A 15,356-nucleotide genomic window follows, 5' to 3' on the forward strand; every position below is an offset into this window, starting at 1 on the left:
ATCCACTAGGTGGCACAAGAATCCTTGCTTTTGGTTATCTCGGAGGGGAAAAACAACTTGTTCCAGATATGAGTTGCCTCGAAATACAAGCTCCCTTATGGAACGAATTATGCTCGTATCTAGGGGTACTACTGTATATGGGAATGTTGCGAATGAAATCTAAGATAACTAAGTAAATGTTATGTGACTAAGTAACTCATTTCTAAGTATGCATGGTGTATGGTTTCTGACACTGTTTCAATTATAAATAGAATATTCTTAATGTACAACATCCATTGTCACTCAGGGGAAAATAGCAGTAATTTAAGAATTCAAATAATTCAAAAATAATGGTTTTGTTCATCTATCAAAATTACGATTTCCCTGTACCAGTGGCTATAAAATTAATTAAATAAATGTAGTTCTGAAAGCTTTTGATTAATGTGCATGCTTCTGTTGCTATTTGAGAAATGTTTCTAGCAAGAGTAAAGAGTATTTGTGCCATTTTAATATTAAAGCTTTTGTTCAGGGGACTCTCCAGGACATGCTTTATCATGTGGGGTCTGATTTAGCAGATTTATAAGAGATTTCATAAGTCCTCGGTCTGGACTTTGTGCTGTACATTTTGGGAAAAAGCCATCGTTTCCTACTTCGTCAGTTCATGGTGAAAAATTGTTGTATATGTACAATGTGGTGATCTGCAAACATACACTCCCCCCCCTTCCAGATTCCTCTCTATTAGAGATCTGAGTATACAATGTGATTGCAGGGTCAGCAGTAACTGGATTACTAGCCCTATACCTTGTAAAAGGAAAGATAGTATGTGGAGCTATAGTTGCAGTTAGTTGATCTTTCTTTATTCAGAGTAAAAAAACACTTCTTCATCAGGTAGGTAAATCTGTGGGCAGATTTACCTAAACCTCTCAGTAACTGACAGCAGTTGTGATTTCTGAATTGTACAGGGGTCCCTCCACAACTGCTGCACAATCATAGCGTATGTCTTTCGCTATGATTGTGCAGCAGTTGTGGAGTTGCCAACAACTTAAGTATGTTCCCATACAAGCTTCAAAGCATTTTTAAAAAATTTGAATCTAAAGCATTGCACATCCTAAGACCCAGAGATGGCTGCTTTATTGATATCCCAGTTACATAGAAACATAGAAGATTGGCAGCAGAAAAGACCTCATGGTCCATCTAATCTGCCCTTATACTATTTCCTGTATTTTATCTTAGCATGGATATATGTTTATCCCAGGCATATTTAAATTCAGTTACTGTGGATTTACCAACCACATCTGCTGGAAGTTTGTTCCAAGGATCTACTACTCTTTCAGTTTTGTCTACCGTATTAATTTTAACTACAGGAAAGTCCTTTATTTGTCCAAACTTTTAGATATACCGTATTTTCCGGCGTATAAGACGACTTTTTAACCCCTGAAAATCTTTTCCACAGTGGGGGGTCGTCTTATACGCCGGATACTGATTCCAGGCTCCGGAGGGAGCTCGGGCGGTGGCGAGAAGACGGGATTCCGGGTGCCGAGCGCCACCTGCCCGCCGTTCCAGCGCCTCGGCCTGCTCGCCCGGCCTCTTGCCCGGTGGGGAGAGCAAAGGCGGCGCCGGGAGTAGCGGAGGCGAGGCGGAGAAGAAAGAAGCGGCGGATAGCTGGCGAGGCACTGGCTAGAGGGCTGGACTTCACCGCTTTCCTGCCGCTCCCACCGCCGGCTTTGCTGGGGTTGAGCGCCACGCCCGGCGGCAGGAACTGCGGGGGGTAGCCGGCATAACGAGCCCTTGCCGCAGCTATCCGCCGCTTCTTTCTTCTCCGCCTCGCCTCCGCTACTCCCGCCGCCGCCTTTGCCTCTTGCCCGGCAGGGAGAGCAAAGGTGGCGGCGGGAGTAGCGGAGGCGAGGCGGAGAAGAAAGAAGTGGCGGATAGCCGCGGCAAGGGCTTGTTAGCCGGAGCGTATGCCGGCTACCCCCCGCAGTTCCTGCCGCCGGGCGTGGCGCTCAACCCCAGCAAAGCCGGCGGTGGGAGCGGCAGCAAAGCGGCGAAGTCCAGCCCTCTAGCCGGCGCCTCGCCAGCTATCCGCCGCTTCTTTCTTCTCCGCCTCGCCTCCGCTACTCCCGCCGCCGCCTTTGCTCTCCCCGCCGGGCAAGAGGCAAAGGCGGCGGCGGGAGTAGTGGAGGCGAGGCGGAGAAGAAAGAAGCGGCGGATAGCTGGCGAGGCGCCGGCTAGAGGGCTGGACCGCGCCGCTTTGCCGCCGCTCCCGCCGCCGGCTTTGCTGGGGTTGAGCGCCATGCCCGGCGGCAGGAACTGCGGGGGGTAGCCGGCGTAACGAGCCCTTGCCGCAGCTATCCGCCGCTTCTTCTCCGCCTCGCCTCCGCTACTCCCGCCGCCGCCTTTGCCTCTTGCCCGGCGGGGAGAGAGCTGAAGGAACACGTACCAAAACTGGGGACAATCTTAGTCTCCCCTGCGCGCTCCTCCCCGCGTGCCTTCACCTCCCAGCCCAGCCCAGCCCAGCCCAGCCCAGCCCAGCCCGCCTGAAACCCAATAACCGCGACCATCCAGCCATGCCTCCTCTTCCCGCCGGCGCCGACCAAGACGCGCACGGGAGCTTCGGAAGGTGTAGCCGGCCGCCAGAGCCCTGGGGGAGCCTTCCCGCACACCGCCCGGGCCGAGGGAGAGGGCCAAGCGGCGGCCAGCATGCCGGCTGCGGGTGGTCGGCCGGGCGGCCTTTTGCCTGGCTGGCTGGTCCTGGCGCTCTCCGGCACTCTGGCTTGGGCGCCGCCGCCGCGGGTGATGCTCCTCTGCCCACCGCTCTTCCACTGCGAGGAGGACGGCGTGGCGCTCTCCGCTGACTGCTCCGAAGGGGTGCTGGGCTCCGTGCCCGCCGGCCTCAGGCCCTTCACCGCCTACCTGTAAGCCCCGCGCTATCCCGCGCTTCGCCTGCGGCTTCTCCCGGGGAAGGGGGGGGGGAAGGGCAGAGCTGCCTGCCGGAAATCCAAGGACGACTTTAGCTGGATCCCCAAAGGAACGGAGGAGCATCTCTTTCTCTCCCTCCCTCTCTCCCACTCTTCCTCTCACTCTCTCTTCCTCCGCCTGTCTCTGAACTGCTTGAAGTTTCGCCCCCACTGGTCCTCGTCGCCTCTCAACCTGCGCTTTAGAAAGGTGTTCGCCCGTCTATGTGTAGCGTAGCTGAAGGAACGCGTACCAAAACCGGGGACAATCTTAGTCTCCCCTGCGCGCTTCGTGGTCGTTTTCTCCGAGAGGCGCTTTTGCATTGAAACCAGACAGCCGCCCGCTCATGAATAGAATATAATAGAATAGTTTATTGGCCAAGTGTGATTAGACACACAAGGAATTTGCATTGGTGCATATGCTCTCAGCGTACATAAAAGAAAAAGATACATTTGTCAAGAATCATGTGTACAACACTTAATGATTGTCATAGGGATCAAATAAGCAATGAAGGCGGAGAACAAGAGAGAGGGAGAGAGGTGATTCTTGAAGCATATGGTAAAAAGCACCCAAATAATAAGAAACACCCCCCCCCAGCACACACCTGTGTTTGAAAAGAATAAAAGAGAAAAAAACCCCAGCCCTCAACTGGTTTTGGAAATGATTCGAGTGTGTATACACACACACACACACACACACACACACACACACACACGTGTAAGGGGGGAAGAGAGACAGGGATGGAAAAAGAGGAGAAGTGAGAGGGAGAAGGAATGAGGGAAAAAGGGAGGAAGAGAGAGAAATGAGAAACATAAGAGAGAAAAGGGGGAAAGACAGGAGAAGAACCCAGAAATGAGACAGTGGTATAAATTTGAGGAGGGATGATTGATGATTGACTGTATTTATAAGGGGATGTTACATGGGATTGTATATATGAGGGGGTTATTTATGTGTGTGTGTGTGTGTGTGTGTGTGTGTGTGTATGTATTTATTTATTTATTAGATTTGTGTAATTTTGGTTGGTGGTGTGCCCCAGGATTTTGTAAATGTAAAAAATGTGCTGCGGCTCAAAAAAGGTTGAAAATCACTGCTCTAGCAGGTGGTAAATCAGCACTCCTTTTAACTGACAAGGGACCCATTTCCCAGACTTTGATCATTTCCCCAGGTATTTTTGTACCTACTTGACCAACATTATTAGTGGTTGCAAAATTGAATGTTAAACTGGATGCATTTATTTCTGCCTGTTTGTATTTGTTCTTATGTTTAACCATTGAAAATGTACTTTTCCTCCAAAAAGAATCCTCTTTCCATATTTCTTAGGCAACATTTTAAAATAACTTTAAAAGCTGAGGTCATATTATTCACCCTGCTCTGTATCATAGCACACTGCACAGTACTGAAAATTGGCAGGGTCACTAATTAAACCTGACAAGTTAAAATCTGTTTAAGTGACATTGCAAGAGGATAAAGACAGAAAGTGCGGAAAGAGGAAAAAATGGATGGGCTGTTTGGATTGCCATATCATGATATCACATACAGATTCTCATTCCATAATAGATTCTCACATAGGTGTCAGCATGCTGCATGTTAGACTGAAAGATACCTGCAGAATAGATGGTAGGAGAAAGAAAAATAGCCAGGTTCACCTTTTTGTGTTGACAAATTATGATGAGTTATAATAATAAACTTAATTGTGGTGAGGAGAAATATGAGAGGCAGACAAGACAGATAGACAGAGACATATGGAGAGATAGACAGAAGAGTGCTCCCACTTGGCTCTCTCTCTCTAAATAATTCATTCATAATTTTAACAATAAGATCTTCATCATTAGTAATTAAAATATTGTGTTATCATGTTCAGAAATGATTTTTTTCTCAATGCAAGTACATCATAGACCTAGACTCAGTCAGGTCTATGATGTACAGAAGAGGGGTAGTCTTATACGGCGAGTATATCTCAAATTCTATATTTTAACTGGAAAAGTTAGGGGGTCGTCTTATACGCCCAGTCGTCTTATACGCCGGAAAATACGGTAGTCTTGATCGTATAGCATTGTTTGTGATATTTTAGCTTATTACAATATTTGTATATATTGTTTATATAGTGTATTATTTTCATTAACTAGTCTTTTGATCTTTTAATAAAACTCTAGAAAGTGACATTCATAATAAAACAAGGACTTGTTATAACACCCGTTGAGTAGGTACTGGTAGTTGTTCTTCAAAATACAATGTAGTTGTTACATACATTGACCTTGGTTTGATATATGTTCTGTCATAAATTTAGCTCAAAACTGAAAAGTCTAAGGCGTTTGTCTAAATTACCAGACTGGAAGATGTAGCAATGCAATTTAGGAATGTGATAGAAATCACCCATTATCAGCCATAGAAGTGGCACCCAGGCTTTTCTTCAGGACTTGGAGGCTGGCAAATAGATTCTAGCTGGGAGATGGCTGTTAGTAACGCCCTCTGGCACAGCCTACAAAGACAAACCTTGTTTCTTGTTCTTCCAAAGTTGGGAGCCTGGCCATTATACAGTAACAGTTATTGTGCTTGTTGCTTGGCTGTGCTGCCAGCATTCCACATAACACGAGTGGTATATAAAGCAGTACATTCAGTGGAGCCGAAGTGTTTGTTCTGCTGCACTGGAGAGCAAAACAAAATGCTTGGCTAATGGAGAACTATGGAATTGGTAAGAAACTTGAGGCACTTTTCTTTTTAAATATGAAAGAGTCTTAGTGGGGAAAGGCAACAAAGAAAAGAAGGCTTGCAAAACTTGGGGGAGTCTGTATCCATATAGAATAGTCATAGAATAGGAAGGCCATTGTCATTAAGGAACTCTGATAAAATGCACAAAATCTTTCTCTTGACGTTGCTGTTGTTAATATGTGGCTGGCTGATTGATTTAATACAAGAAATTAAATGGAAGGCTAATTAATTGTTATAATACATACAAAACCAGTTAGATATCAATCAGCTGCTTTTAAAGCAACTTAATATTTACTCCCTGAAACAGTTGACTTAGATGAATAGCTTCCTAAGCTGCTAAGGTGCAGGTTTGAGGTAATTTTTTTAAAACTAAACTGTCTAGGGTTGTGTACTTATACCTTGATTTAAAAAAGATTTCTAAATCTTTAGATCAACCCCAGTCTTTTTTCTCTTATTTAAAGTGCTCAGGATTAGTGAGGTCTTTTCCTATTCAGCAGCTTATATACTGTCTATATTGTAACTCTCAAGACAAAACAAAATACCGGTAATAAAAATTTAATAGCAAATGTTGTATGATGTTAGCTGACTTTTCTCTGCAATAGTTATAGTTCCCATCCTCCATGAATCAATAATCAGAGACTTTTGATGACTTAACCCCAGGGAGTGGGTTCTAAGGTTTAATGTTTGTAATGGCACATAGTCAAGTGATGGATCATAAACTCATAAACTATTAATACAGATTGTAATATTTTGGATATTAATACCAATTCTGTGTCTACAGAACATATATTTTTTCTTTAATAACTCCGTTTGAAATGGGCAATCTCATTTGCCTTTCTTTCCTCAGACTTTTATTGTTATTTTTGGAAAGGACCCAAATAGACTTGTAATTATTCAAGGTATCTCAGCTGTTAATTAAAATAAAAGAGCTGTGGGTAAGGTGAAAAAAAAGATTCAAAGAAGGAAATGGCTGCATCTGTATTGTTGCTGTGAGAATGGAGATGTGCATGGAATTAGTTGGGATCAAACTCAGCTTGAAGTAACGCTGAAATATTCATGTTTGAAATTAAATGCTGTGTTTCTGAATTGCATTTTCAGGAAGTGAGGAATGTTGAATCAATCCAGGTTTCTTTCAAATAAATAAATTTACCAATTTATGACGTATACATTTCTTTGACAAATGCTCTTTATCTGTGTCTTAAATTAAAGATAATTTAATTGGCTATTTGAAAACTGGCTATAATTGAAATGACTATTTTTCACAAAACATGGCTTTGAATAAGGTACTCTGTATTACTTGAAAAATATTCAAATTCAGGAAGTTAACCACTGCATTGATCTCAGTTTGAAAAAAGGAATGACTGAAGTTAACCGTTTTGCATTCTAAAGAAATTTACATTAATTGCTCATTGAGAACCAGGATAAACAGCTTGATGTCAACTGTTGTCTTTTGCTTGCAGACAATCGAAGAAAAGATCCTCCTCTTAGTGGTCATGATCCTAGGACAGCTGTTCAACTTAGAAGCCTCAGTACAGTTTTAAAACGTCTCAAAGAAATTATGGAAGGAAAAAGCCAGGTACAGTATTGCTTTATGCTTGCTTTAATAGTTTTTGAGTAATCCTGAAATCAGTTCTGTGCTTGTTTGTTTTGTAAAATCCCATTTTGTATTTAGAATTTGTATAGAGAATTATGGAATGCTGCTACTGCTAAATATATTTTCAAGCAAAGAGGGCAAAGGCTGTCTATTAATTTTGACAATAATAGCCAGTCAGTTTTCATACCTTTCTGTTATATCTGTTTTCCTTCTCATGTATGAGTTGGAAAAATTTATTTCCTCTAGTTGCCTTTTACTAAATCAAATCCTATTGCTTATTAATTAAATTAAATTCAAATTACATACCATATTTTTCAGTGTGTAAGACGCACCAGTTTATAAGATGCATCTAGATTTTAGAGGAAAACAAGGAAAAAAACATTCTGAACCAAATGGTGTAGTATTATATTGTTTAGTAAAATACCAGTGTAGGAGAATACTTTTTACAACCATGTATACTTTTTAAAACCATATACACCTTTTACAAACTTCTAACTTGGCAGCTTCAAGACTTACGGACTTCAATTTCCAGAATTCCTCCATCAGTCATGCTAGCTCAGAAATGGGAGTTGAAGTCCACAAGCATTAAACTTTCCAGGTTTGAAGACCCTTGCACTTCTAACCTCTAACTTAGGGGTCTTCCAACTTGCAGCTTTAAGACTTGTAGACTTGAACTGGCAGAATTCCTCCACCAGTCATGTCAGACTGGCTCTCCTCCTGGTTCCCTTCCACGAATACCCACCCACCCCACGTTTCAGATTCACATCCCCTTCTGCTGTAGCTGGACTTAGAGCTGGCATTGCTCTACAACTGCATGACAGCTCCAGGCTCTGAAGACATAGCTGCCCTGAATGGGAAGCCAAGCACAGCTGAAGAAGATCTGAAGAAGGCTATGTACCTGGGATCGGCTGGAGTGTGAGTTCAGCTGGGGGCGGCTAGCTTTCCACCAGGTTCTTTTCTTTGAGAGAGAGAGAGAGAGAGAGAGAGAGAGAGAAAGCAAGAGAGAGAGAGAGAGAGAAAGCAAGAGAGAGAAAAAGAAAGAGAATGAGAGAGAGAGAGAAAGCAAGAGAGAGAAAAAGAAAGAGAATGAGAGAGAGAGAGAAAGCAAGAGAGGGAGAGAGAGAGAAAGCAAGAGAGAGAAAAAGAAAGAGAATGAGAGGGAGAGAGAGAGAGAAAGCAAGAGAGGGAGGGAGAGAGAGAGAGAGAGAGAGAGAGAGAGAAGGGGGTAGGCGAATAACCAGCTTCTCTAGAGCAGTGTTTTTCAACCAGTGTGCCGTGGCACACTAGTCTGCCGCGAGACATGGTCAGGTGTGCCGCAAAGCTCAGAGAGAAAGAAAGAAAAAGAGAGAGAGAAAGAGAACAAGAGAGAGAAAAAGAGAACAAAAGAAAGAAAGAGAGAGAGAGAGAGAGAAAGAAAGAAAGAGAGAAAGGGAGGGAGGGAGAGAGAAAGAGCAAAAAAGAGAGGAAGAGAAAGAAAGAGGAAGGGAGAGAAAGAGGGAGGGGAAAAGAAATAGAGTGAAGGGGAGGAAGAGAGAGAGAATTTTTTTGTCCAAACTTTTTTTAGCTCCCCCCCCCCCCCCGCTCAATGTGCCCCAGGGTTTCGTAAATGTAAAAAAATGTGCCGCGGCTCAAAAAAGGTTGAAAATCACTGCTCTAGAGAAAGAAATGTGTATCTCCCATCAATTGCAGTGTAGTTCTGTCTTTCTTTCTGTCTTTCTGTCTTTACACTGCAATTGTTGGGAGATACACATTTCTTTCTCTCAAGAAGCTTGTTATTCGCCCGCCCCCTTTTCTCTCTCTCTTTAAAAGAAAAGAACCAGGTGGAAAGCTAGCCACCCCTATTTGAATTCACACCCTAGCCGATCCCAAGTGTGTAGCCTTCCTCAGATCTTCCTTACATTGCAAGTAGAGCAATGGAAAAAACCCTGCAAAGACTTAGGGCTTGGAAAAAATTCTTCTTTGCAGAGAGGAACAGTGAAAGAGTTTGCACCCCGGTAAAAGATGGGAACATTGTTAGCACCTGGTTAGGGCTGGAAAGAAACTTACTCAGAACAAGTTAGAGTAATGAAACAAACCCTGCAAAGACTTAGGGCTTGAAAACATTCTTCACAGAGAGTAACAATGAAAGAGCTTGGGTATATTAATAGCACCTGGTTAGGGCTGGAAATAAATACCTGGAGCAAGTAAAGCAATGAAACCCCCCCCTACAAAGACAGAGTTTGGAATAAATTCTTGCCAGAGATTAATAATGAAAGATATTGCAAGCTGGGAACATCGTTAACACCTGGTTAGGGTTGAAAAGAAACATTTGGAGCAAATAGAGAATTTTTAAAAAATCAAAGGAAGGGTTTGGAATACATTCTTGGCAGAGATTAACAAGGAAAGAGCTTGCAAGTGGTAAGAGCTGGGAACATCGTTAGCACCTGGTTAGGCTAGAAAGAAACTTACTCAGAGCAAGTTAGAGTAATGAAACAAACCCTGCAAAGACTTAGGACTTGAAAACATTCTTCACAGAGAGAAACAATGAAAGAGCCTGCAAGGTAAGAGCTGGGAAGATAGTTAGCAGCTAGTTAGGGCTGGGGAAAAAAGCTACATTCACTGTATAAGACCGCATTTATTATTTATTTATTTATTTATTATTTATTTATTTATTTATTTATCAGATTTGTATGCCGCCCCTCTCCGCAGACTCGGGGCGTCTAACAACAATAAAAAGACAATGTAAACAAATCTAATATTAAAAATAATCTAAAAAACCCCAATTTAAAGAACCAATCATACATACAAACATACCATGTATAAATTCTATAAGCCTAGGGGGCAGGGAAAATTTCAATTCCCCCATGCCTGACGACAGAGGTGGGTTATGAGGAGCTTGCGAAAGGCAAGGAGGGTGGGGGCAACTCTGAAATCTGGGGGGAGTTGGTTCCAGAGGGTTGGGGCTGCCACAGAGGAGGCAATCTTCCCCTGGGTCCCGCCAGATGATATTGTTTAGTCGACGGGACCCGGAGAAGGCCAACTCTGTGGGACCTAACTGGTTGCTGGGATTTGTGCGGCAGAAGGCTAATTTAGGGAGGAAAAAGGTACATCTTATACACTGAAAAATATGGTTAGTGAAATCCTTAAGCTTGGGTAAATTAAGCAGGGCATAGCTTTTTAAAAGATAGGAGCAGTGCAAATGTATTAATTCTCCATTATGTATTTTATAGCAATCAGGAAGATTAGAGAATTTTGATACATTATAAAGAAGCTTTCATATGGCCATGTTCTGAATCTAATTTGAGTTTCATACCTCAACTCTATTCAACCTATAAATGAGTATTATAATCTAATTTTGGACTTGTGAAATCTCACGATATAGCTCACATTCAGAAATAGAAAGAATACTGTGAAACTGTTTCCTTGACTAAACAGCAAATTTCTTCCATAGGACACTGACCTCAAGCAATACTGGATGCCAGATAGCCAGTGTAAAGAGTGTTACGACTGTAGTGAAAAATTCACCACTTTTAGACGCAGACATCACTGTCGGTTATGTGGGCAAATTTTCTGTAGCCGATGCTGTAATCAGGAAATCCCTGGAAAATTTATGGGTTACACAGGTAAGATGACATATAATCAAACATCTAGCTTTTGAGAAGATGAAGAAATTATCCTTCTGTTGGAATTGATGGGTGAGGATGAATTTCATATTGACCCAAAACATATTTGGTGAAACAGCCAGTAAATATTCAGTAACATCCATACTACCATCAGCTGAATACTAGGAAGACATTTGTGGTGAACCATGGATGTACAAACATATAATGCCTTGCCATTCCTGGTTTCTTTAAACACAGTGACACTTCCCAGAAATTGTCGGGATAGTCAATCATCTTGTTTCTAGACCTGCAGCTGTCATTTCTAAGTAATTTTACCAGCTTGAAGAATGGGTGGCAAGTATGGAAAGGCCAGACCAACCTAAGTTTCATGTGCTGATGCTAGTATTCTGATGGTAACACTTTGATTAAAAGTTAGCATGGCATGTGGATAGAGTTGAGGTTGTCCTTTTGCTATGAAACATGTTTTGCTAGATTGCCTTCAGTTCTTGTTTATATTGCTGGTATGTGCTGTTTATGCTTTCTATTCAAAATCTAGGTTACATTTTTGTAGTGATGTTGCTCTCAAAGTTTTCTTTAGATTCCTGATGCAGATGGATGGGTACAAGGCATGATAAAAGAATTTGCAGTAAGGCAAATGTAGCAGAAACTATCTGTTTTTTATGTCACAATTTTTAGAAATAAATCTTCAGATTAAAAAGCCATATCTTCTATATTTCATAGGTGATCTGAGACCTTGCACTCGGGGGGGGGGAGTAGGAAGGGGGAGAGAAGGAGAAAGAAGATAGAAGGAAGAGAGGGAGACAGGGAGGATAATGAAATGAGGGGAAACAGACTGGCAATAGAATAGGTGCAAATTTAGGATATTGGTTTATGATATATTGGATAGAAATGTATACAGTGATACCTCGTCTTACAAACGCCTCATCATACAAACTTTTCGAGATACAAACCCGGGGTTTAAGATTTTTTTGCCTCTTCTTACAAACTATTTTCACCTTACAAACCCACCGCCGCCACTGGGATGCCCCGCCTCGGACTTCAGTTGCCAGCGAAGCACCCGTTTTTGCACTGCTGAGATTCCCCTGAGGCTCCCCTCAATGGGAAACCCCATCTCCGAACTTCTGTGTTTTTGTGATGCTGCAGGGGAATCCCAGCAGTGTAAAAACAGGCGCTTCGCTGGCAACGGAAGTCCGGAGGTGGGATTTCCCAGAAAGGATAAGACGGAGTGGCTGTGGGTTTTGCCTCCCAAGGACAATCCCATCTGTCCATCCATTACCCTGGGGGGGGGGAATTATTGACCCCCTCAGAGAGGGTCCGCAACTTGGGCGTCCTCCTCGATCCACAGCTCACATTAGAGAACCATCTTTCAGCTGTGGCGAGGGGGGCGTTTGCCCAGGTTCGCCTGGTGTACCAGTTGCGGCCCTATCTGGACCAGGACTCATTGCTCACAGTCACTCATGCCCTCATCACCTCGAGGTTCGACTACTGTAATGCTCTCTACATGGGGCTACCTTTGAAAAGTGTTCGGAAACTTCAGATCATGCAGAATGCAGCTGCGAGAACAGTCATGGGCTTACCTAGGTATGCCCATGTTTCACCATCACTCCGCAGTCTGCATTGGCTGCCGATCAATTTCTGGCCACAATTCAAAGTGTTGGTTATTTTTATTATTTTTTTTATTTTTATTACTTAGATTTGTATGCCGCCCCTCTCCGAAGACTCGGGGCGGCTCACAACATGTAAAAAACAAATCATAAGCAATCAGACAAATTTAAAATATTTAAATATTTTAAAAAACCCTATATGCTAACAGTCACACACACAGACATGCCATGCATAAATTAAGCGTGCCCAGGGGAGATGTTTCAGTTCCCCCATGCCTGACGGCAAAGGTGGGTTTTAAGGAGTTTACGGAAGGCAGGAAGGGTAGGGGCAGTTCTAATCTCCGGGGGGAGTTGGTTCCAGAGGGCCGGGGCCGCCACAGAGAAGGCTCTTCCCCTGGGGCCCGCCAACCGACATTGTTTAGTTGACGGGACCCGGAGAAGGCCCACTCTGTGGGACCTAATCGGTCGCTGGGATTCGTGCGGCAGGAGGCGGTCTCGGAGATATTCTGGTCCGATGCCATGAAGGGCTTTAAAGGTCATAACCAACACTTTGAATTGTGACCGGAAATTGATCGGCAACCAATGCAGACTGCGGAGTGATGGTGAAACATGGGCATACCTAGGTAGGCCCATGACTGCTCTCGCAGCTGCATTTTGCACGATCTGAAGTTTCCGAACACTTTTCAAAGGTAGCCCCATGTAGAGAGCATTACAGTAGTCGAACCTCGAGGTGATGAGGGCATGAGTGACTGTGAGCAATGAGTCCCGGTCCAGATAGGGCCGCAACTGACCTTTAAAGCCCTTCATGGCATTGGACCAGAATATCTCCGAGACTGCCTCCTGCCGCACGAATCCCAGCGACCGATTAGGTCCCACAGAGTGGGTCTTCTCCGGGTCCCGTCAACTAAGCAATGTCGGTTGGCGGGCCCCAGGGGAAGAGCCTTCTCTGTGGCGGCACCGGCTCTCTGGAACCAACTCCCCCCAGAGATTAGAACTGCCCCTACTCTTCCTGCCTTCCGTAAACTCCTTAAAACCCACCTTTGCCGTCAGGCATGGGGGAATTGAAACACCTCCCCCGGGCATGTTTAATTTATACATGGTATGCTTGTGTGTGTGTCTGTTAGTATATGGGGTTCTTTTAAATCTTTAAATATTTTAAAGTTATTTGGATTATTTATGATTTGTTCTATCTTGTTGTGAGCCGCCCCGAGTCTTCGGAGAGGGGCGGCATACAAATCTAAATAATAAAATAAAATAATAAAAGGGGAGCCTCAGTGAAATTGCAGCATCGCAAAAACACAGAGGTCCGGAGGTGTGGTTTCGAGGACTTCGGTGTTTTTGCAATGCTCGATTTCACTGATACTCCCTTCGCTGGGAAACCCCACCTCTGGACTTCCATTGTCAGCGAAGCACTAGTTTTTGTGATACTGGGATTCCTCTGCCTGCAGCATCGCAAAAACACAGAAGTCCGGAGGTGGGGTTTCCCATGGAGGGGAGCCTCAGGGGAACCCCAGCAGCACAAAAACGGGCGCTTTGGCTTGCATAAGGGGTGAATTTTGGGCTTGCATGCATTAATCGCTTTTCCATTGATTTCTATGGGAAACATTGTTTCGTCTTACAAACTTTTCACCTTAAGAACCTCATCCCGGAACCAATTAAGTTTGTAAGACAAGGTATCACTGTACTATGTATATTTTGATATGGTATATGTATAGCTGTATATATGGAGACTGAAAAAAATTAAAACTTTTTGTAAAAAAAGGAACTCTTTTTCATGCCATAATTTTTAAAATAAAATCTTCAGATTAAAAAGCAATCTTTTCTATTTCTCATAGGTGATCTGAGAGCTTGCACTTATTGTCGCAAAATAGCCTTAAGCTATGCTCACTCCACAGAAGGTAACACTATTGGGGAAGACTTGAGTGCTCTATCTGATTCATCAAGCTGTTTATCAGTATTGGATCCTGGGGAACCACGTACTCCTGTAGGTAGCAGAAAAGCTAGTCGTAATATTTTCCTGGAAGAAGATGTTGCCTGGCAAAGGTATCTATGTCTTTATGTTGAAGTACTTAGAAAATCTGTTGTTTGTTCAGCCTTACATTAATTTTCTAACCCTCAATTCGAAAGCATTGTTCAGACAACTTTTTAGTTATTACTTTGGCATTGTTTAGCTGCGAGTTGCACTTTGTTTCAGGACACTATGGCCTCTGTCAATAGTATGCAATTCCAATATTGTTATATTGAAAATTTGTCATATTTCGGTCATCCTTCAATGACTTTTCTGTGAGCCAGTGTTGACATTTCTCATTAAGAAAATACTGTAGCAGAGCTCCATCTTTTCCTGAGATCTCAATTCTGTTACTTTTATTCCTTGGAACTTGTAAATCGAAAATTATATTTTTCAAAAACATGAAACTATGTTTTCTACCAGCATATTTATCAGGTATTGAAAATCGGAAGAGATCTCTGAGTATATATGGGTAGTCCTCACTCAGCATCTATATGTTCAAAGTTAAAACAGCACTGGAAAAAAAGTCCATGAAGTATGGCTGTCGCAGTGCCCTTGTGATCATGTGAACAAAACTTGGCCTGCCCAATTTACAACCACCTCCCTGCCCCTGCCCCCCCCCCCCAGCTGACCATGCCTCCCTTCTGTTAGGCTTATACTGCATTCACATGCAGGAGAGGCGCTGTGGAAATGTTCCATGGGCTGGTGGATGAGAACTAGAAGCGATTTAACGATCATCATGATTTATGACTGAAATTGCAGGCTCAATTACAGTTGTAAATCAAGGACTACCTATATGCAATCTGAATGTTTCTTTGGAGAATCAAGATTGGAAATAGTTATAAGAAAAAAACTTTTTAATATGCCTCTGATCATTTTAATAATCTTGTTGAGGGTCTGCAATA

The 15,356-nt window shown here is 43.2% G+C and overlaps 1 protein-coding gene across 6 annotated transcripts in view; it reads left to right on the top strand.

Moving 5' to 3' along the window:
- The window catches only part of PIKFYVE (phosphoinositide kinase, FYVE-type zinc finger containing), a 113,355-nt gene that overhangs the window by 20,903 nt on the left and 77,096 nt on the right, over nt 1-15,356 (top strand). For all 6 annotated transcript variants that reach the window (XM_070732139.1, XM_070732138.1, XM_070732142.1 and 3 more), the window contains exons 4-6: nt 7,104-7,219; nt 10,668-10,839; nt 14,279-14,486. In XM_070732139.1, the coding sequence (XP_070588240.1) occupies nt 7,104-7,219; nt 10,668-10,839; nt 14,279-14,486 (496 nt within the window). The remainder of the gene's footprint in view (nt 1-7,103; nt 7,220-10,667; nt 10,840-14,278; nt 14,487-15,356) is intronic.

The sequence above is a fragment of the Erythrolamprus reginae genome, chromosome 1 (genome assembly GCF_031021105.1).
Source record: "Erythrolamprus reginae isolate rEryReg1 chromosome 1, rEryReg1.hap1, whole genome shotgun sequence".
Lineage (NCBI taxonomy): Eukaryota > Metazoa > Chordata > Lepidosauria > Squamata > Dipsadidae > Erythrolamprus > Erythrolamprus reginae.